Raw genomic sequence first — 21881 nt, 5'->3', positions numbered from 1 at the left:
TGCATTCAAAAATTATGGTTCCACTGAAACGTATGTGCGTGTGCGTGTGTGGGGGGTGCGCGGGGGTGTGTGTGTGTGTGTGTATGTTCAGTAATGCACGTCAACATGATATCAGTGCTGAATGAGCTATTTCAAACCAGTAATTCACAGAGGCACGTTTAAACACATTTCACTGTTTACTGTTGTAATCTACTGCAGTTCATACAGCAAATCCTGCACAGTGAAAACCAGCTCTTGGAAGGTGGGTCTCTCGTCGGCTTTCTAAAATGAACAAAACAGAAACATAGTACATGACAAATGCATATCTTAAATATGTGTACATTAAATGAATTAATGAATAACTTTAGTTTATAGTTCACATTTAAATTAATTACTGGATATTTTCATAAATTGTTATACACAAAACAATCAGGTGATTGAATTCACATTTTAATTTATTTCAATTGTAATTATTTGTCATTATCGGTACAATCAAGTACATATATGCAACCATAAAATGGAATTGAGACAAGTACCCAAATATTAAAATACACTTTGGAAAATAAGAACCTAATGCACAATATGGCTAAGACAATAACAGTCAATGAAAAGTAAACTGTGCGCCAACACTGTGTGCTAAAAAGCGCATAGAAGATATATATTTTTTACATGTGAGATTGTGAATGAATGAATGAAAGCATATTTGCACTACCTGATGGTGAAGTTGGTGGATTGCGTTTGCAAAAAAAGCCCTAACTAGTTGCCAGCCAATCGCAGGCCTTACAAAGAAAACTATTCACACTTAAACTGACAACTAAGGACAGTTTAGTGTCTCCAATAAACCTGACATACATGTGTATGGAAAGCACCCAGAGAAAAAAAAAACTTGACGCACAGGGAGAACATGCAAACTTATGATTTGAATCCAGAACTTCAGAACTGTGAGGCAGACGTGCCAACCACTAGTCAAGCATGCAGCCATGCATTTTCCGATGTAGATTTGTACTTACATCAAGCCAGCACGACGACATGATGCTGTAAACCTTCTCACACGCCAGCTGAGGACGGTACAGTCGGAGGCCTCCGGAGACTTGAGACACAATTTCGTTGTTGTTCAGGCGATCATACGGGAGCCTCCCCAAAGTGTACACCTCCCACATCAGCACCCCTGAAAACACATGGACGTGCCAATTTATGAAACGAAACATGTAACAGAAAAGGGGATTTAAAGTGCATTTTTGGACGATCTGATCACATACCGTAAGCCCAAATGTCTGACTTGCTGCTGAATCTGCAATAGAGGAGAACTTCGGGAGGCGACCAGCGTACAGGGAACTTGGAACCCGCAGAGCTCGTGTACTCATCATCTAGGACATACCTGAAGATATTCAAAGTTAGATTTGTTGTTTATTGTTGTTGTTGTTGTAAGTGGCAGGCTGTACATGTTGTACTAGGCCTTCAGTGAACACCTCCTACTAAAACTCCCAATACCACTACTATCATATTAGCGTTATAGAAACATAATTATCAGAATCAAGGTTTATCTAATGACAAAAGCACAAAACAATTTTGTGGAAGCCCACAGATCCCACAATAAGGCGACCAAACACTTTATTTTATTAGACAATACTATGGCCTGATTAAATGAAGCTCCTCCCCTCACTTCAACTTAGTTCCCGGGTTGAGGCATGCGACCAGATGGCGCCAAAACAAAGTTTTTTATTATACATGGCTTTGATCTGAGCACGAAAACAGTTTTTCCAGCTAAATGCAAATGTAAGAAGTATTGCTCTGACCAAGCAATCAGAGGACAGCAAAATGCAATCTGACTGGTTAAAGAAAGAGTCACGTTACTAATATAATTTAAATTAAGTAAATACCGGCAGAAATGTTTTTGAAGTCCCTGCGCAGATTATGCTGACATGGTAGCAAATAGAGGGTGAAATCTGATTCGCCCAAAAATAAATCTAACTTGAACAACCGACAAACAGAAAGAGAAACACTGGAAAATTAAGACAATAGACAGCTAGTAATAAATTAATACAATTTTATAGCACAAATATTACAGTATATTTTCTGGTAGTATTTAAGACAATAGAGAAGGCCTTGCGAGCCCTGAAGTTCATTTGCGTGATTCTACCTTGACAAGCCAAAGTCCGCCACTTTGACTGTTCCATTGCCGTCAACCAAGCAGTTCCTGGCAGCCTAGGGGGAGGGAGGGGAGGGGGGTACATATTTGATTGAAAATTGTCCACTGGTGCGAGTCACATGTTGCAGTTTGTGCCCTCTCACCAGATCCCTGTGGATGTACTGCTTGGACTCCAGGTAGGCCATTCCCTCAGAGACGTCTTTGCACATCTCTAGGAGCTGCACGGAAGTGGGGTGCTGCCTGAGGCCCTCCCTGAGGTAGGTTAGCAGGCAGCCGTTGGAGAGGAACTCGGTAACAATGTAGATGCTGCTCTGCTTGGTACACACGCCATACAGCTGCACCAGGTTCTCGTGGTGGAGCATCCTAGTTTGAAGCATAGCACATCATGTGACATGCACCCTGGTGGCGGCCTTATAGCATTGGGCATGTAGTAGTACCGCCACTTCCCGTATGACGACTGATTGCGCTTACATCATGATCTTGGCTTCCTCTATGAAGTCCTCCTCCGACATGGCCCCGGCTTTAATCATCTTGATAGCCACGTCGTGCTGGCCCTTCCATTTTCCGTGCTGCACCACGCCGAACTGACCCGTACCCAGGACCCGAATGAAAGTGAGGCAGGAGGGGTCGATCTCCCACATGCCTGACGAACACAAACATGATTTGTGTCTTCTTTGTTGTGTTTTTACTGGTATTCCAAAACATATTATCAAAGTATTTAAATATTTTCACGTTCCACGGAAAGTTGAATTGAATTAAGTATCCTACAAGTCTTCAGTCAGTTTTTGGAAATATAGTCTTTAAACCTACTTCCACTTCTCAGCCCCTTGTGGCATTACGGCTAATGTTTTAGAAATATTTTAACTAAAAATACTTTCAATGAATTTATTTAAATGCATAGTACATTTTCCTCAGTGCCACTTACCATAGCCAAGACCTGCCGTGGATGGAGGCTGTGCCCTGTCAGACACAATATATTTCAGCCTGCTAAACATGCCTAGTGATGGGGAGAACATGATAGTATTATATATAAAATCAAGCTCAAAGGTAGGACAAACATCTTTATAAGAATAATGTACATGTAAAGATCCCATGCCATCAACATCAGATTTTCCTCATTGTTTTATACATAACACGGGTCAAAATGAGTCTGTGACATAGCTTAAATTTTACATCTGTACGGTTTGTCATTTGCACTTAGTACACTATAAAAAACGGAGAGACTCAACTTGGAAAAAATGACTGACAGCGAGAACACGTCTGCATCTTGTGCAAAGCTAAACCTTTGGATCAGCTGCTAACTTCGGAGAAGTTAAGGAATACGTTTTAAGCGACAGCCACGCATACACATGCAGTCAGTCGGCCCCAGTGTGCCATCTGGGCGGGTGGTACACGTAAAAACAAAAAACAAAAACAAAAGGAAAAACATTTACTCCAGCTAGACCACCTGGCTCCCGCACTGCTGCGGCGGCCTCAGTGACCCCTGAATTTCTACAGAACCAACAAAAAGATAAGACACGGTCTCTGTAAAACACAAATATATCGGGAACTAAACAATCAGATCATTGCTTTTGTCCTTATTAAATTAAGCAGAACAGCGAACCAATCAGAGCAAAGATTTTTGACGTAGAAACATGTTTTGAAAATTAGCTTAGAAACAGGCAACCTGCCCATTTCCACCCAAAATTATCTTGAAAACCTGATAAAAGGAATAAAAGATTATGAATTAAAAACAGTCAAATGGGATCGTTAAAAAAAGTGTGATATTGCTCAAATTTCTAGTAGCTTAATGAAGTGAACCTGCGGCATTGTGCTGATGATAGTTGATGAGCTCCGGGATTGTGTTGAAGTTGTGCTTCTCGGCCAAGTAGAATTGTCCTTGCGGGGTGGTGCAGATGTTATAATGTTTGCAGATGCCTCCAGTCTCTCTGCGGGTGAGAAGAAGGAAATGATCACATGATGCTGGAGGTTATGCAGTATTAATATTATCCACAGAGCAGATGGCGACTGGGACTTTAGCACAGACAAGTCACATGTGACTCCATCCGCTGTTTCTGTTATACTTCTTCTTTTGTGGTTCATCCAGCGGATACGTGATATTGTACCCTCAGTAGTGTCGTGCGCTGCAGAGTGAAACTCACCCGCCTCCTTTACTGAACAGAGACACTGTGTACTTCCCTGGCTTGCTGGAGTCTCGCACCAGGAAGCCTCCGTCTTTGTTCTGAGGGTCAAAAATGGGAGGCAATCCAAATAATGTACGTTGTGAGCAAATTTGAGAAGTGTTTTTATTTTCAAATTGGAGCCTTTGTGATTGCGATTTGAATTTGATTAATTGTTCAGCCCTCCCCGAGACCTTAGGGAAGATAAAAGCAGAAAGTGAATGTATTTGGATGTTATATGGTAAGCGGAGTTCCCCCGCCCCATCAGGGTCCATTTCAGTTATTGAAAGTCCCACAAGGGCCATTAAGAAAAAAAAAAGATTTTTATCACTGTAATTGTGAGCACTGAGCTAAATGTATTTTAATGCTTTTTTTAATGAGACTTACCTCAGTCTTCAGTAGCTTCTCTGCCTGGCTGCGATTAGTATTCTTGCAGTACCAACTTTGAAAAGAAAGAAACTATAGTTGTCTAGAATTTTTACGGGAAGCATTTTCTCAAATGTGACAGGCAAAATAAATGATGAATTCTGGTGGCGCATACTCATGTTGCTACTCACTCATATCTGTCTAAGCCGTGTCCAGCTTCCACCACATAGTTACTGGGTATGTAACCCTCATTTCTACAAAATAAAATGGATTTTTAAAGAGTTATTAGTAAGGTATCCACCCTCAGAGTAAAGTCTCACCTACCCGTATTTGTCCCTGGCCCTCCACCAGTTGGGGTCGGACATGTCCAGGATGGTGTACTCCTCGTCCTTCTTCAGCTCCAAGTCGTGAGACATCATGGCCGGGTGATCGTACTGAGCGACGACGCTCATCCCCGCGCAGGGATCGTCGGCCGCGGCAAGATGCGGAGGTAACCGTCGGCTGGGCTTGTCCTTAAAAACAAGAAGGTATCCTTACCTCTGCTATACATAAGAAGCTTGAGATTGTTTACATTTGGTTGCTCGTTAGAAAAATTAGGCGAGCAACGACATGTAATACAAATCCAGATAATAGACCACGTAGGATACCTCCAATAAATACGTTTGCCATTCTTTTGCCTCGGGATCAGTCCAATTGTTTCTTTTTGACTTTTATTGCTGCCCTCTGCCATAATTGGAAGCAAAGAAGCCCACTGAAACAATTCAGTGCAAAACTGCTGGCATGGCAAATGACTGAAACCTCGTCGGTTAGGCTTTCTGTCTGTAATAGGTTGTTTCTCCGTATTTTTTTTTTTACATTTTTATTTTCAGAAAAAACATCGGATGAATTAATATAACAAATATAACCGGACTCTAAACACATTTAATGCCAGATTAAAAAAACTCAGGATATACTTGGCTGACTCCTGGCGTGACAATCTCCTTTTAGAGATTTTTTGTAAAGAATCTGTAAATGTGAGTTTACCTCCGAAGGAGTCGGGGGCAGGGGTTTGCGGGTTCCTCTTCGAGACATGAAGCCTGTTGGGAAAAAGATGTTCAGGAGGTCACCATTTCCTCACCTTAATTGATCCAATTGGATTAATAATGTAGACTTGAAAAATCTTTTGGCACACCACCAGAAGAAATGGCACAAAAAGTATATTTCCTGAAATAATGATGACATTACAATTTACTCTGAAACGTACTCACTCATTGTAAAATCTGTGACTTTTGAATTAAACACAAATTTCTTTCGAATTCTTTTTCAGGAAGGGCAAGAGATGGCAACTCAGGTGAATTGCACCTTTTGCCATTTTGTGAAAGCGTAATTAATTTCGCCTGTCTCTATACGTTGCTGGCATGGATTGATGAACAAAGATGCAGTAATAGAATCTTTCAGACATAGCTTGTGACTCCTCCTCACCGTTCTTGCTATCCAGAACCTTACATCCCATCGCCTGCTTGACTTCTTGCTGGCAGCACTGCCACATGCCGTCAATCCAGAAGCACGGATGGTACTTTTGCATCAAGTCCTTGTTGGTTTGCACCACTTCACACACACACACACACACACACACACACACACACACACACACACACACACACACACAACATTTGCATGAGCTCACACTCCCTCCACAAAGTGATGATAATTGTGATATCAGTTTGCATGCTTACGTTCTTTCAGCTTCTTTATCCACTGAGCCCGAACTTCTTCTGTCTTTGCAAAGATGTACAGCGGCCCCTCGTCATAAATGACCTTAAAAACAACAACACTATTAGTTTTCATTTCGGATTCCACCACTTTTGCTTCCTGTGTGGTAAGACTGAAGTAGCCCAGCGTACATCTGCAACCACCACAAAAGCCCCCCACATCTGGTCTGCTTCACGTCTCACACTAGACGCATTATTGAGAAGGGGGCTATCTGAAACGAAAACAACTGCCTTCCAACATGGCAAAATCAACTAACTCTACCTGGAATGCATGTATGCGCTCCTGCGGGCTGTTGGGCTCCGTCTGCACCGTTTCTACACACTTGATCTTCTCCAGGTCCACCGAGCCCCTCAGACCTTTTCGCTTCTGCGCGACAGACGGGAAAAGTACAACAATGCTGGATTTAGTTTTTAGAAAAATGTCAACAATATTGGAGCAGAGATTTTACAATCTTGCAGCACATCAACAAAATAAAAATGTCATAAAAAGTCTACATGCTCACAAATTTTCTGACTTGATGTGGAATCAAGGCCTCTTTAGTTATACACAAATGTATTATTCTCAGTCTTGTACAGCCCTTCAAGTACCTCAAAGTCAAACTTGAGTAAAAGTATTTTAACGAAAACTTTGGTACTGTGGAGTATTTAATTGAGTAAAAATATTGGAAGTCAAATTAAAAGATATTTCGTATTACTGTGGGGCCGTAAAGAAAAAAGAAGGTAAAACGGTCATTTGGCATTTTAGTTTATTTTACTTCATTTCAAAACACTTCTATATTTGACAGATTTTTTTTATCGTTCACTCCACAAATACTCCATCTATATAAAAAATAAAATGAATAAAAAGTAACTTAAAATGAGCCATTTCCAAAAAATGAAAAGTAACAAAGCTGTTTTAAAAACGAATTAAAATGAATTGAATTTAAAAAACGGTCAACTAATAAAGTTCCATTTGTCATTTGTAAGTGGCCTCCGGGGGTTACTAATGCAACAACAACTAGTCGATCATGTCACTAGTGATACTAGTAGCACTCAGTTGTCAGCTGGCGCAGTTTTACCTCAAAGAGTTTTCCATAATTACCCCTTTATCTGCATCGTAGTCATAGTAGGAGAGTTTGTCCCGTGTGAGGACGAACCATCTCTCTTTGTAGTTCAACGGCGACGTTTTCCTCCTCTGCTGTGAGCGCTTGATGAAAATGTCTTCCAAAATGCTATCACTCATGGTTCACACCGTGTTTATCTGCAATGAATGAGTAACATGTCGATGTAATGTGCAAGGTTATTGAAAGTGGCCACTCTAATGTATTAATCTGTCATTTGTTTTTGTATATTCGGTGTAACGGCCAATCAGATACTTGAAACTGGGCCTTTTATCAAGCGGTCAATGTGAGCACTTCCTTGTATCGCTCATCCGTGCGGTCGGTCAACCACAAGCCATGCAAACACGGAGCAGCACTTTTGGTGATCATCAAGCAAGATTAGCAACACTTAATTTGTGATTCAGGCTTATTTTCATAAAGATAAATCTTTTGTGGTCTTCATCATTTGCTAATACAGTACTGTGTATGTCAGTGTTGTTACAAAAAACGAAAGTGGGTCTTCTTGAGCTGAAAAAGAAAGTAGACACTTTACTTAAGTAGAAGTACAGAAACATGTGAAAAAAATAAGAAGGAGTTAGAATTTATTTAATTAAGTCAAAGTAAAACAGAGGTTCGCAAACTTTGGTCCATGAGCTGGAGTTTGGGGATCTGAAAAAACACTCTTCCATAGCAAATGTATTTTTAATGAATGTATAACAAGAACAAAATGTGCATAATTAGAAGATTACCACAATATTTAAATAATAAAAATAATAAGAACAGAATCGCAAATAAAGTCCATAAAAGGTTGCCACTTATTTAAGAACTTGGTCAGACGACCCTTCTGATTTTTTTTCTTTCAAAAAGGACAGAACATAATTGATAGATGATAGCAAATTGTAACCAGATTTCAATGTTTGTGTCCCGAAACATATTTTGGACGCTGTTTTTTTTTATTTTTTTTTTTAAAAACGTTTTCTTTATTTTGTTTTTTTTTTAGATGAAAAAATCTCAAAAATTAAAAAAAAACAAAGAAAATACTTTCTTAGGGGGGTTGCTATTAGGTTTGACCTTTAAAAGCTTACGGATGACAGATTTAGCTATTTTGCTCGTTTATAGCTATGATGATTCAGAAAAATAATCCACCTGTTGCTAAACCTAACCCTTAATTTGTAGATATTAATAAATATGTTTCCATTTATTTACATCTTGTGTTTTTGTTATTAGTTTATTATTATTCTGAAAATTGCATGTGCTACATGAAGAAAATAAAACGAGGGCAGATTCGGAATCAGTGCAAATCAAATCATCTTGAAAACTTTACTAGAATCTCTGAAAAGAATTTTGTAAAAAAGAAAACTTTTGACAAGTGTAATTTTCAATAAATCATTATCTCGTATCATTTTAAAAAGTCCAGAAGTGCGTATATCCAAGCATTTTATAGTCCTTTTAAAATAAGTAAATAAGAATTGTAAAGGCATGTTTTGCAATCTATTGTAAATATTATAATATTTGAGGAGTAACGTTACATTTTTCGAACACTTGGACGACTTTTTTCCCTTGTTAAACTTTGACGTTAACATTATATTATAACTTTGTCATGGAGAAATACAACCTTCTTCTTGTAAGATTAAGATTTTTTTCTTGAAATGAATACAACTTTATTCTTAGAACATTAGAAATTCTTCAGCGCTAAAACTCCAAATGTATTATTGTAACATGATTGTTTTTCACAAAAATAGGTAACTTTTTCAGTCCTACGGCAGTCAGTGGTGAACATGGTTTTGTGCATGTGCACGTGCATGCGCGTGTTTGCAAGTGTGTGTTTTAAAATGAACGACAGTTGACTCACAGTGACTCCTAAAGTGCAGACGGACTGATGGGGAAGTTGCGTCAGCTTTGCAAGGCAGCGATACTGTTTGGCTTCAAACACAGATGTAATCTGTCACGATTGAAGTTATCAAAGCATCAGCTTCACGACAGCTTTTAATACTCCGTCCATGTTATTTAATCTTCCCATTGATGTCATTTTATTTCTTGATCGACCCCCCCTCCCCCTGACTGTATGCAACGGCCCATTTTCAGTTTGTCCCTCAAGGGCCCAGCTAATTTTCTGGAAATAATATAATGCAACCATCAAAGAAGAGCATACAGCAAAGCCCTGCCTGTTTGCAGTTTGCTATACAGAAATTAACCTGTTGTTTTTGGGTTTTTTTTAACCTATCTTTGGCTCTTCTCTGGAAAAACTCACCTATTTGCAAATATTTGGTGCCTTCTGTTACACCATTCAAGGCCACAAGATGGCCACAAAGCCCTGGCTGATAGAAAAGTAGTAACTGCTGGCAATGAGGTATTTTTTAAATGATACATGGATATTTAAATGCAGATAAACTACTGTAAATTCAAACTAGGGTGTTAGTTGAAGTTACGTGCTGGTACACTTCACTCCAAGATGCGCTTGTGAGCAAATGCGCACTGCTATCACCCTCTAGGAGCACACACTGACACTATTTACATTTCTACACTCATTCCTTCATTTCCACCCCAGTTTATTCTACAAACATGACACCACACCAATCCCACTTCCCTTACAGTTTCAGTAGCGTGACAGAGGGTACAAACTCAGTTGACACAAATATAGTACATTCACACTCGCTGCAGGCGACACGTGGATGGCTCCATTCAGGAAGTCCAAACATGGCCGTAGTTTACAAGCACCTTAAATGAGGCTCTTTCGTACGTTTCAGAGGTCAGGTGGCTAGAAATGTTTGTGTTTTATTTAATGTTTTCCACTATTCGTGAGTGGACAATCTGCCCCATGTGTTAAATGCCTTGAGTTAACCTCTGAAATGAATTTGTTACAAATTCGGCTTGGCTTGGTTATGATATACATAAAATAAATAAATAAATAAAAATATATATTTTAACCACAACACATCATGCAGAATGTGTCATACTTTGTTAGAAAAAAAGTACCCACATCATATTTGTTACTACAAGTGCATGTTTAAGCATACTGTAGAACATCTTGTGGATAACATCATCAAACTTCAGCATGCTTTATATTTTCCCACTTCTTTAGTTTTGACTGATTTATTGTGGTATAGTGATTCTTGAGGCAGCGTGGATTCAAGTCCCACTCAATGCTATTTTGAATGTTAGTGTAAATGTTTGTTTGTCTGAGTCTCTATGTGCCTTGTAATTGAATGGTGACCAGTCCAGTGTGTACCCTGCCTCTTACCCAAAGTTAGCGGCGCTGAGCTTGGTGGATGGATTTATTCATATCTGTGAGGCGAAATTAAACTCTCACTGTTGCAATATTCAAGTAATACTTATACACTTGTATTAATTAGATGGAACAAACAACTAAGTAGAAATAACTGCAAAGAGTGGCAGTGAGCAGGGACTAAAATAAATTGTAATATTTTGTAAAAATTAAAACGTGGCCTACGATGCAATCCTAAAGACAGCTAGAATGTCAGTATCTATTTAATAAAGCTGACCTCATAATAATATTAATCAAAGATTTATTCACTTAATTTCCATACATTTAATATGGTCCCCAAATGACACTGTTGCTGTTTTATGGAGGCGGCAATCGTTTTACTTGTATTTGTTAGTTACTTTGGCAAACCATACATCTATGTACACGTTAATAGCAGAATAATAATTGTTGAACAGGAACCCTTTTTTCTGATGCTTCCTGGCTAACAGATAAGTGTGTGGCGAGCGTGTGCGTTTGCATGCATGATAATGGTAACACGAAAGTACTAATATTGAGGAAAATCTATTATTCGTATTTGTTTTTAAATATTATACAGATAGCTCATAGAAACAGTAAACAGATAGATTAAATTGAAAAAGGCATGTGACATACCCTCACCTGGCAACCCGCCTTACGCTTCCATAGAAAATGTGTGTCGTATGCGATGCGAGAAGCAAAAAAAAAAAAAACTCGCAGGGGAACTCACACTTCCCCATTTCTCCTCTCTCTCTTTCTTGTTGCTCATTTTCATATCAGCGCACTGGACGGTTTTGGTGGCAAGTGAAAGATAGGTTAAACTTTAACACAGCTCTACATTCCGGCGTGGTCTACAATAGATAGGGTTTAAATCGTTTATTCAAATGGTTGCTACCATTAAAATATATACTGTATGGTATTGTATATCATTGAGGTGCGGGAGTATTGTTTTTACATATTTCACTAAATTGCATTATAATGTATACAAGAGAATATTGCTTTTCAAGATGTTTATTGTGTGTTTTTTATTACACTCAAGCAGTTTAAAAAGCATTTAGTGTGTTTGTTTGCGTGGTCCTCCGGGTGTATTTTGGTCGTTAGGGGGCAGTGTAGGTATTTTCCGCAGAGCTGCACTAAATCAAATGCTTCCGGCTCAGGACTTCCTCTTTTGCTCTGCATTGGGACGCAAACATGGTACGAATGGAACACACTTATCCACTTGTCAGAATCGACGGTAATCTCAAGTTTAAAAAAGCCATCGGTGCCGTTTGGTTGTCAACATAAGCGTATAAAGTTTCTATACTCGCCACGCCGCCGCTATTTCACACTTATGTTGAGTTTTTCTGACGTAAACTAGTCCTGTGACGATGCTACCTTCTCAGCTAGCTACAAGCTGATTTAACTCTTAGCCGGTCTTTCGAGTGTTAAATCTGGCCTAGTTAAATTAGGAGAAAATATTGACATTTATGCGTCGCCAACAATGCATAAATTGGGTTTGCATGGGTAGTATTTATAAGTTGAATTCTACCTTATAGCATGCGCTAATGCTAAGGCGCTGTCTGCGAGCTGTTCTAACCTATCCAAATGGTTTTGCGCGAATTCTCTACCAATTAAACATTTCATTTAGTACTTGTTTATATTGAATGTAGTTGGGTAGTATCTAATTGCTGACGGTGCCACGATGTCCTCAGGTGAACGTCCCGAAGACCCGCAGGACCTACTGCAAAAAGTGCAAGAAGCACCAACCCCACAAAGTCACCCAGTACAAGAAGGGCAAGGATTCCCTCTATGCTCAGGGTAAGTGGCTTGTTAAGTGTGTAATTTGGGCTGGGTTTACAATTTATACATCACAAGACCCCATTCCTATTGGTTTTCCTCACATTGACCAGCAATAGCTCTACATGTGCCCGAAACAGAGCCCAGTTGTATTGAAGGGCAGAAACAAGTAAAACATGCGGGATGTTAAAAAACGTCCAGCTCCCTTATTGTCTAAAATGAGGGTTAAAAAGATTACTAAGGAGAAAGTTTGAATGCAGTGGTGAAGACACCATGTGAAAACATGCCCCACAAAATTCAAATACCTGTGCCCATCTAACTTTTTAAAAAGATGCAGCAATTATTGACTTAACTTGGAGTAGTTATTACTCAAAATGGAAATGTGCTGTATTTGCTTTATCTAACTGGCATTTTGTATTGATTCCACATGTAAACGTTTGCCTTCAACAAAGTGAACAATTTAAAATTGGTGCCAATCTAGGGTAAAATGAGACTTGGTCTCTCCCGCCTGTATTTTTGCAATTCACAATTTTTGGGATGTTGGCTGTAAAGTTACCCATTATAACATTCACTAAGCACTGGAACAAAACAATGCATGGACCTCCGACATGGCCTTATCTAACGCAAAACTATGCTAATTCAGGAGTAATGTTATGATTACAGTAAATATTTCTATGGACACTGCCGGACTATGACTATAAAAGGGTGCCTGAAAAACAGTAGGTAGGACAGTAATTGAGGGCCTTAAGCTCAGTTCAGTCGAACTGCCTATCATCTGATCAGTCATAATTCAAGCTATAAAAACAAATCGTGCCGTCTGCTTCAAGTGTTGAGTTTTTAATAAATGACAGAGGTGTGGTCTGGCACCCAGTGGAGATTGTTGGTTCAATCATGATATATTAAAAGAAATTTCATTGGTTGTTTACATGTTGGAAAATACATATATATTTTGTGCCTGTTGAGTTTACGTACTGCTGTGTAGGTTTAAATGTCCGGTGGGGAATGTTATCGTGGGACATCAATTTGATGGATTACATTTGACCACAGTCATGTCAATGAGTGAATGACCTGCAGGTAAGAGGAGATACGACAGGAAGCAGAGCGGCTACGGCGGTCAGACCAAGCCCATCTTCCGTAAAAAGGTGAGTTCAACCATCCTGATTGCAAATGTCTACCTTGGATGTGTGACTGTGAACCCACGCACACTATCACCACCTTGATTCCAGGCTAAGACAACAAAGAAGATTGTGCTGAGGCTCGAGTGCATGGAGGCCAACTGCCGATCCAAGAGAATGCTGGCCATCAAGCGATGCAAGCACTTTGAGTTGGGCGGTGACAAGAAGAGAAAGGTAGGACGGACATAAGACACTTAGTTTGTTGGGCGAGTTTCGATAACTGGGTCAGCATTTGTGTGAATTTATACTAGAAACAAAATACGGGCCTCCAAAGTTGAACACAAATTCCAGTAGAAAAGGAGTCAGTTTTTATATTACACTGAGTTTGCCAGACCTTTTCCTTTCCCATTTTCTTTTCCACTGTTGAGGCCAGTTCATACTTTTCACATCCATGTGGCGATGAAAATATTGTTATCCGCCCGAGCGTCCGTACTGACCCCTTTGTAGTTATTTGCGCGCTCATTTTTTTGTCACTGTGCGAATAAATGCATATACAATAAAATCACGCATGCGCCACAGCAACAAATGAAATTACTGATGATGCATTGCTTCATTCATCCCTGTCCTTTTTGGTACAGGTGTGCTAAATTCTTCTGCCCCTCTATTCATGTTCAGTGGTTGCACATTGTATATGCTTTATTTTCGCACCCATTGCAAGTCCAGCGCTATGTGCAGTCAAACTGCGCATGGCTAGAGTGTTCTTTGCTTTGGTATTTTCGTAGACAGGCACTGCTTGAAAGGGCCATTTGCGTATTTGATAGTGAACACAGCTAGCTTCTTTCTCGGCCATTGGAAGGGGCTCCTTCCCATTAAATTCACCGTCGGGGAGATGCATGGTCTTCATGGCCGAAGAACTTGTTGGAGTCCATGCAGGAGGTGAAACAAACAAACAAACACTTGCAAGAATATTTCCACTTGCCGATGTAAAGTTGGCCACTCTGCATTGAGCACTTGGAGACAGCCTTCCAACCCCGATGACAGTACTACCCCGCCACACGCGCTAGTTGTGCCTCGATGGAGAGAGTCCTTTTAAAGTAGAATCAATAGTAATAATAATGCAATGAATTTATTTCTACAATGATTCAGAGGGAGGGCAGAGTTCTCGGGAGACTACTGTCATTTGTCCGTGAATCAACAGTTGTTTTCGGTTGTTTGAATGATATATGGCAATAATTCAGCCATGCAGATGTTTCATTTACTACACACGTCAATAACGTGATGCCATCTTTAGTAGATGTCGCCATTAAAAGAAGAGATCAAGGAGCGATATATTTTTTGGTTGCAGGTCATTCAACGTCGCGCTTTGACAGCACGGACGCGTTGCGTTTACATGAGAAGTTGCGGTTTTTTTTTTATGTCAAAGACTACTAAAGAGATTGGATTTCCCTTTTACTTTTTTGTCCCCGTCAGTAGATAACAAGAGAACACGGGAGCTTTACTTCTTTTGGCTTTTGCTGGGTCAAAGTCTTGATTATTTGCATGGGGCAGAGATGCATAGACGTGTGCATGCATGAAACAGCCAGAAACATGAATGGGACCGTGTGTTCGTCTGCAGAAAGGATGATTTGGCCTATAATTTGTGCAATTGTTTGCGCCATGTGATTTGTCGTACAACATTTGGGTTATATGACTTTGGAGGTACTTGAGTATTCAGTGTCTTTTATTGAACCTTGTTCTAAACATGTTTGTGCTATTGTGATGTTATAAAAGTCAGCATTATTTCAAGTTAGTACGTTCTAAAAATGAAGTTGCCCTTTGTACAATGATATAAGCACAAAGGCTTCAGAGTTCACAGAGAGGCAATGAGAAAAAGTGGAATTGAAAGCTGAATTACTCCGGTTTCAATAATAGGCTCGTAAATAAAGCACATTTGTCCTGCCTCACTGTCCAAAGGTCATAACAAGATTACTGTGGAGTGACTTGTCCATGTCAACTGCTGCTTTCCGTTGCTCCTTCTGACAGCGACATATCTGGCATGGTCACATTTCACCTCCTTACAAATGCTTGTGTTCTCTCAACAGGGCCAGGTCATCCAGTTCTAGGCTGTGGGCCGCTCTTCTGGATCAAGTTGTCACAATTTTCAATAAATGTGTTCAAATTTACCATACCGCTTCTCGGTTGTTTTTATTGTGCTTGTGATGCTCGATATGCAAACCAGTGCTGATTTGCACTGTGAGTGACAAGTTGATGATTAAAAATGGCACACCTCAACTTTATGCACAAATTATATATATTTTTTTTTCATCTAGAGATATGTCTGTTTTTTTGACCATTGCATTGTAAGGAATCTTTTGTCATTATTTTCTTCCGGGCTGCTGTCCATGATAAGCAGAGCGGTTCCTGAAGGGTTAACGGCAACCTGATATCCAATTTGAAGCCCAACCTCCTCGTACTGGGGCAGAATCTGGGTGACGTTGCAAAGCGGGGTGCACATCTTCCAGCCAGGAGCTGCTTGTAAAGAGAACCTACGTGGGCCTCCTATCTCCAGTGTGTTGAGTACTGCTATGGCAAGCCGGCCATTAGACAGAGGTCTCTCCCACACCTCAAAATGGTCCATCTGTGGAACACATAATTTAGAAATGTGATAATCCACTGTGTGGTATTAACGGACCCACCTTGGCTGTGCGGTATCCTTGCTTCCCCAGCTCATCCTGGCTAATCCCGATGATATGGCGGTTCTGCAGCAGCTCCTTCGAGTGGCGACAAATGGACCTCAGGTCGTTGGACATGATTAGCGGGGCCGCCATGATGGCCCACAGCGCCATCTGGGACTGCTGCTGGTCCCGACTTAGGCCAAAGTTCCCAATCACCAGCTAGAGACCAGAGAGCGGACGTTTTAGGAGATCGACTGCAGGCTCGAGACAAACACAGTAGTACCATATCTGGGTCATTCCAGCCACCGGGACCGGCTGAGGGGACAATGATGTCCTGGTGACTATCAGTCCAATCCAAAATGGACTTGACGCTACTCCATGAATCGTAGACGTCTGCGAAGTTGCGCCACTGGTTGCACGTCTCTGCGATGGCGGTGTAGTTAGGCTGGGGGGGGGGGGGAATTCCACACAAGTTGAACGATGTCTTAGTGGTTCAGAATAGGCATGTTTGGGATCAGGTCTTACCTTTTGTGATGGCCACTCATAAAAAGGCCACTCGCAGGAGTATACGATGGGTCTTCCAGTTCTGTTCAGCGCTTTGGACATGTTTACATAGCCTGAAACAAAACAGATGAAATGTTAGTGCCCTTTCACTCTGCTGCGGAAATTGAGGACCATTCGGCCCTAGAAACTCTCCACCTCATAAGTACTATCAGGTCAGATGACTTTAAGGGAATTGCACAACCCTGGGATTTCAATCGCACTTTCAATTCTTTCTGATGGGCGTAGGTAAAAAAGTGCCATCTCTGCTTCTGCCTCTAAAATATGCCATTTTTGTAATTCAGTGTAACACTGCCTGTAAAAAAAAAAGCTGCCATTTCCTGCCCTTTTCAATGTCAGTTATTTAATGACACAGACCTGAGGAAAGTCTTTTTCAGGCAGCTGCGCCTTCAACAGAGGTGATGAAATTGACCCTGGCAATTTTCTTCCTTCAGAGGTAGTAATGTAGAAAGTCTATAATAAATGTATTTTTATCATCTTTTTCAGGTCTGTCATTTATACAGATAATAAAGTGGCACTATAACATTTTATAGAAATTGGCCCTTCACACTTCAAATATATTCTAGAATCTAGATGTCCAATTGCAGGATGATATGTCACAATGCAAGCACAGGCAGGTAATGTCATCTGGTATAAATATATTTTTAATTCTAACAAAATACATTGGGGAAAAATTATGGCGACACTGTAACTAAACTTGGTGAAGAATTGCACTGAATTTAAGATGACTTAGCAAAACCCCAACGCCTCATTTCCACCAGGCTATGGCATCCAATTTGGGCCAGACTGTAATTTGGCCCTTCGACTGGTATTAAATGGCCAAATTAGCTTCCCTGAATGAAAAAAATTGAGTTGGAACTATAAAATATTCTTCTTCTATTTGGTCCCCTAAACAAGGCAAGAAAACAGTGCCCAATAACTGTAAATAAGAGAATGGACATTTATTGCGAACAGCAGGATGATAATGCTTGCCTTGCTCAAGCAAAGTGGCGTCTATGGAGCAGCCATCAAACTTGAGCAGGTCAACTTCCCACTCAGCAAAAGTCTGGGCGTCCGTGTCATAGTGAGCCAGACTGCCAGGGTATCCGTCACAGGTGGTTGTGCCGACATCGGCGTAAATACCCAACTTGAGACCCTTGGAGTGCACCTGGAACAAGGTTTTACTTTTAGACTAAAAGTCTCCAGAAGTGAGCAGTGTTACAATGATAATTATATGTACATGTCTAAATACTGTCCGAATGATTAAATACAAATGTACAGTGCCCTAAGTTAAAATACAACGGAACTGTACAAATATACTTTACTGGAGTGCCACAAGAGGGAGCCTGGTACCACACTTTGAGAATTACTACACTAGTGAACAGAATATACAATACAATACATCTTAGAGACTTTTGAATCAAGAGAACTATTCACCTCAATATTTTGAATACACAGCACTCACATAGTCGGCCAGTTTCTTGATGCCTCCCGGGAACCTGTGGGGGTCCGCTTGCAGGCGGCCTCCAGCATCTCGACTTTGATCCATCCAGCAGTCGTCAATGCAGACGTACTGGTAGCCGGCCTCCCTCCAGCCCTCTTCCGCCATGACGTCTGCCATCTGCATGTAAAGACGTTCACTAGAACAAGACAACCGATGTTAGAACGAGGGACGACGGCCCGCAACCACACTGAGTGGCCCTTTGATTAATAAAAATAATTTTCATTTTTGTTGTTGTTGTATTACAATACCATACACCTGCAGAATTATTTAGTTTATCTATCGATGCCAGCAACGTATTGTGACAGGAACGGCAATAAATTGGTCTTCCACTAGATGGCAGATTTAACCAATTGTTGCAGTTCATACAATAGAATAATGTGGTTTTGCATTAGACTAAACACGTTCATATTTCACACATAATACATTTGAGGAAATTGAGATAATCAGTTTTGCTCAACACTGTTCTTTGTTTTGTTCTATTAGTCATATTTAAAAAAAAAAAAAAGCTGTTTCCGCCCGGTTTCGAACCGGGGACCTTTCGCGTGTGAGGCGAACGTGATAACCACTACACTACGGAAACCAATATTACTATAGGCCATTCCATTTTGGATTTAAAGACAGCACAACACAACGGCCGGGGAGGGGGATTCATCCTGGACAGCTTGGTTCATCGAGCGCGAGGCGTAGAAGTAAGCGACGGAACGAAAAACTTTCCGTTTCCGCGTAAGAGTTCTACTGTCGACCCAATGAAAATAACATCTGTGGTGTCCATAATCATGAATGCATATCTAGGGAAAGAATGCATCAGTTTCCGTAGTGTAGTGGTTATCACGTTCGCCTCACACGCGAAAGGTCCCCGGTTCGAAACCGGGCGGAAACAGCTTTTCGCTTTCTAAAGGTTGGAGGTTAGCATCAAGACGACACCGATAAAACATCACTCCTTTCCCTCCGTCTTGTTGTAAGGCTTGTGTGTTTTTACCTTATGCAATTATCCGGGTCCGCGTCGCAGTCTGTGTTACACATGAACCTTTCCCAGTGGAGCCAACCCATCGTTGGGGTTCTAGCCAGACCGTTGTCGAGAGCTCTAACGCGGCCCCACAAAAATACGACAACCAGCATCCACGCACCGGCTATCACGCACATATTTTTGCTTTATTTTTCCCACATAGCATTGCATTCATCGGCTTCTTTTGTTTTACCTACTTCCTGGTTGTGGGATTTCTCCACCTGACCAGATTTTTGCCCAATGAAGTTTAAGATTGTCTCGTTAAACATCCAATAACATTTAATCTACAGTTTTAACCAGGAAGCAGTTGTATCGTGTTGGACTATTTTCGGGATCTGCCATTTTGTTGTGTTTACTAAAAGAATAAATAAATAAATAAATAAATATTAATATTGTTTAAAAAAAAACATACAGTACATACAATACAATTGCAACAGATTATTTCAGGGCACATATTTTGACACCACCACATTATCTTGACCACACTAAATTGGAAAAACTTTAATTGAGCACATGAACATTTCATTAGTTCCCAAATATGAACTTGGCAAATGTATAAGCCCTAACTTTTTTTTTAACCCACCATGTGGTCTGTTGGACTGTATTCCAAACTTATTTTCCTCACCATTAACAGTTCACCTGATAAAGTGATACTTTATGTCAACATATTTGCACCTTTTCATTTTTGCTGCTTTTGTAAGGTTCAGAAGTTAGTAAGAATTTATATTGAGAATTATGAAATTAAGTTTAACAATAAAGTAAATTCAAAGTTAATTCATATATTAGCTGAAATATATGATTTACTTTTAGATTTGCAGAATTATTATTTACACATTTATACATTATGATATTCTCATTTGTGTTGGACAAGCAGCTGAGTAAATGTGTTTATTAATCTGTTATTCTCATTAACTTGCATTCTGCTAGCTCCTGATTGGTTTGTGAAAGTCAAGTGGGAGAGTGTGTGAGGAAGTGTATGCTGTAGCTTCCGTGTATTGAGTTAAAAGCGTTGCTAAAGAAGAATTCTATCTCCATCTCTCTCATATTTTGAAGAGTGTTCCATCATCCATCAACCCTCACATTACACTTTTTTCGCCAGTGCTTGATTTGTCCTCCTCGTGTCGTTATTTGTCAAAATGGCCCAACAACTGTACAATGTACAAACACTCTTGAATTTTTTCAGCTTTACATGTGAATAATGCAACAGTAGGTTGTTTCTTAGTCTTCCAATAAACAACAGGATTTTTATTTGTTTAAGCTAATACAGTCACTTCTTCTGCTTCCTTTGTCAATCTTGGAAATAGTTGGACGAGATATTACTCTGCCAAAAAAGCACAACACCAAATGACTGCACGAGTGATGTTCTACCTTGTGACTCAAATTACTTATATCATCATTTCCTTATTCAAAAGAACTGAAACAGCATCCATTCCAGGCCCCTGGAGACCACCACCAAGATAATTATTAGTGTTTCTGATTTTTATTACAACACTGTAGACTACACACAAACAAAAGACTTGTTCATCACAGATGTTAAATGAAAAACGGGTTGGTTTGTTAATATGACGCCATGCTATGAAACCAAATGAATGGTTGACGCTTTGTCTTGTGAAACTGAAACTCTCTCACAGGCATGCAGAGAGACAGATGAGTTTTGCTCGGTGCTTCTGCCATTTTTTCTACGAATGCAAAAAGACAGCTGCTGCTTTGATTATTTGCTAATTGTGGCTGGCGCGCCGGCTGCATTCATTTAAAAAAGCAGAAACACTGTTTTGAGTACGCACAAAACAGTTCGAGTGATGAAAAAGCTGAAAAATGTGACAGTGTAATGTGACAATAAGTCACCATGTTTGTCATCAATGTAGGACAATTCATTTGTTTCTCGTGCTGAATAGAGAGTTTATTGATTAGGACAAATACAAATTAAAAAAAAAAAAATCAGTGGCTTGCACTGAGGGCCGTCAAAGCCTTCTCTGCTGGCTTTTTAAATTTATTTCCAACATGCTGTTTCTCCATTTCAGAAAATGTCTCTCATGGATTTGTTTTTTGTCCAATCAGATGTCAGCTTTTATGTGTTGCCACATCAATGTCATCTTCTCAGGGCCTTCAGTCAATTTTTATATAATTTTTTAATCTGGACCAGTTACATTTCTGAGTCAGTAAACAAAACAGGTTCAGAGCTACTAAAGTGGGATTCCCGAACATCACCTGAATCTGGTGGTGGCTGAGCAAGGGCAACTGTTGGACATGATTGAAAATTCATTTTCAAGGTGGACTTTAAAAAAAAAAAAAATACCGGACATTGTGATGATAAGTCGGACAACACTTGAAGCTGGCTGGCTTGGTTCAACCCGATAAAAGATTTATTCTCCACTTCCAGAACGGCAACTTCGGCAACTACTACTTAGCTAGCTCTGACTATACCAAAAAAGTATGGATTTTGTCGATAACTAAGCATCTCTGGTGCGTTTAATTTAATTTTTAAAATTTTTGTATTTAATTTTGCTTAACGTTTTTAGGTTTACGTCAGGTTATTTGATGAGTGTGACTGCAGTGTAGACA

The 21881-nt window shown here is 40.0% G+C and overlaps 3 protein-coding genes and 2 non-coding genes across 9 annotated transcripts; 2 read left to right on the top strand and 3 right to left on the bottom strand.

Moving 5' to 3' along the window:
• Positions 1 to 39: 39 nt before the first annotated feature.
• On the bottom strand, positions 40 to 17857 carry btk (Bruton tyrosine kinase). 5 transcript variants are annotated; one of them, XM_088292969.1, is made up of 19 exons: positions 17803 to 17857; positions 16795 to 16886; positions 7486 to 7644; positions 6667 to 6771; positions 6369 to 6450; positions 6115 to 6240; positions 5677 to 5729; positions 4978 to 5165; positions 4845 to 4907; positions 4675 to 4729; positions 4270 to 4349; positions 3929 to 4056; positions 3054 to 3125; positions 2600 to 2771; positions 2272 to 2491; positions 2120 to 2184; positions 1239 to 1357; positions 990 to 1147; positions 40 to 261 (listed from the first exon to the last, which is right to left on the bottom strand). In XM_088292969.1, exons 3-19 carry the CDS (start codon positions 7624 to 7626, stop codon positions 190 to 192), a joined length of 1899 nt encoding a protein of 632 aa, XP_088149095.1. In that variant the 5' UTR covers positions 7627 to 7644; positions 16795 to 16886; positions 17803 to 17857; the 3' UTR covers positions 40 to 189. The 5 variants fall into 5 exon arrangements, with proteins under 5 accessions (XP_088149095.1, XP_088149092.1, XP_088149090.1 ...); XM_088292966.1 differs by lacking the exons at positions 16795 to 16886; positions 17803 to 17857 and adding exons at positions 9336 to 9425; positions 11367 to 11398; XM_088292964.1 differs by lacking the exons at positions 16795 to 16886; positions 17803 to 17857 and adding an exon at positions 11361 to 11447.
• Positions 11810 to 15777, top strand: rpl36a (ribosomal protein L36A). Its single transcript, XM_088292972.1, has 5 exons — positions 11810 to 11918; positions 12416 to 12521; positions 13575 to 13642; positions 13727 to 13849; positions 15697 to 15777. The coding sequence occupies exons 1-5, from the start codon at positions 11916 to 11918 to the stop codon at positions 15715 to 15717; spliced, it is 321 nt and encodes a 106-aa protein (XP_088149098.1). The 5' UTR covers positions 11810 to 11915; the 3' UTR covers positions 15718 to 15777.
• gla (galactosidase, alpha) lies at positions 15318 to 19524 on the bottom strand. The gene is made up of 7 exons (XM_088292971.1): positions 19293 to 19524; positions 18275 to 18449; positions 17803 to 17977; positions 16795 to 16886; positions 16553 to 16714; positions 16291 to 16488; positions 15318 to 16232 (listed from the first exon to the last, which is right to left on the bottom strand). The coding sequence occupies exons 1-7, from the start codon at positions 19454 to 19456 to the stop codon at positions 15921 to 15923; spliced, it is 1278 nt and encodes a 425-aa protein (XP_088149097.1). The 5' UTR covers positions 19457 to 19524; the 3' UTR covers positions 15318 to 15920.
• trnav-cac (transfer RNA valine (anticodon CAC)) lies at positions 18821 to 18893 on the bottom strand. The gene has a single exon. It is a non-coding gene; the product is annotated as a tRNA-Val (tRNA).
• Positions 19121 to 19193, top strand: trnav-cac (transfer RNA valine (anticodon CAC)). Its single transcript has one exon. It is a non-coding gene; the product is annotated as a tRNA-Val (tRNA).
• Positions 19525 to 21881: the final 2357 nt, after the last annotated feature.

This window comes from Idiotropiscis lumnitzeri, chromosome 4 (assembly GCF_059441095.1).
Source record: "Idiotropiscis lumnitzeri isolate Australia: NSW breed Sydney's pygmy pipehorse chromosome 4, RoL_Ilum_1.0, whole genome shotgun sequence".
NCBI classification, from domain to species: Eukaryota; Metazoa; Chordata; class Actinopteri; order Syngnathiformes; family Syngnathidae; genus Idiotropiscis; species Idiotropiscis lumnitzeri.
Note: the sequence above shows the minus strand (reverse complement) of the source record. Positions and strands in the feature narration are given on the sequence as shown.

What these genes read in the sequence shown, in the direction of transcription:
- btk (XM_088292969.1), bottom strand. Translation starts at nt 7,626, where the DNA reads ATGAGTGATAGCATTTTGGAAGACATTTTCATCAAGCGCTCACAGCAG. An exon ending in AGCGCATACATGCATTCCAG is followed by an intron (nt 6,451 to 6,666) that starts GTAGAGTTAGTT and finishes GTTGTTTTTAAG; the next exon opens with GTCATTTATGACGAGGGGCC. An exon ending in AGTACATCCACAGGGATCTG is followed by an intron (nt 2,185 to 2,271) that starts GTGAGAGGGCAC and finishes CCCTCCCCCTAG; the next exon opens with GCTGCCAGGAACTGCTTGGT.
- rpl36a (XM_088292972.1), top strand. An exon ending in AGCCCATCTTCCGTAAAAAG is followed by an intron (nt 13,643 to 13,726) that starts GTGAGTTCAACC and finishes CCTTGATTCCAG; the next exon opens with GCTAAGACAACAAAGAAGAT. An exon ending in GCGGTGACAAGAAGAGAAAG is followed by an intron (nt 13,850 to 15,696) that starts GTAGGACGGACA and finishes TTCTCTCAACAG; the next exon opens with GGCCAGGTCATCCAGTTCTA.
- gla (XM_088292971.1), bottom strand. Translation starts at nt 19,456, where the DNA reads ATGTGCGTGATAGCCGGTGCGTGGATGCTGGTTGTCGTATTTTTGTGG. An exon ending in TCAAGAAACTGGCCGACTAT is followed by an intron (nt 17,978 to 18,274) that starts GTGAGTGCTGTG and finishes ACCTTGTTCCAG; the next exon opens with GTGCACTCCAAGGGTCTCAA. An exon ending in GCTGGAATGACCCAGATATG is followed by an intron (nt 16,489 to 16,552) that starts GTACTACTGTGT and finishes TCTGGTCTCTAG; the next exon opens with CTGGTGATTGGGAACTTTGG.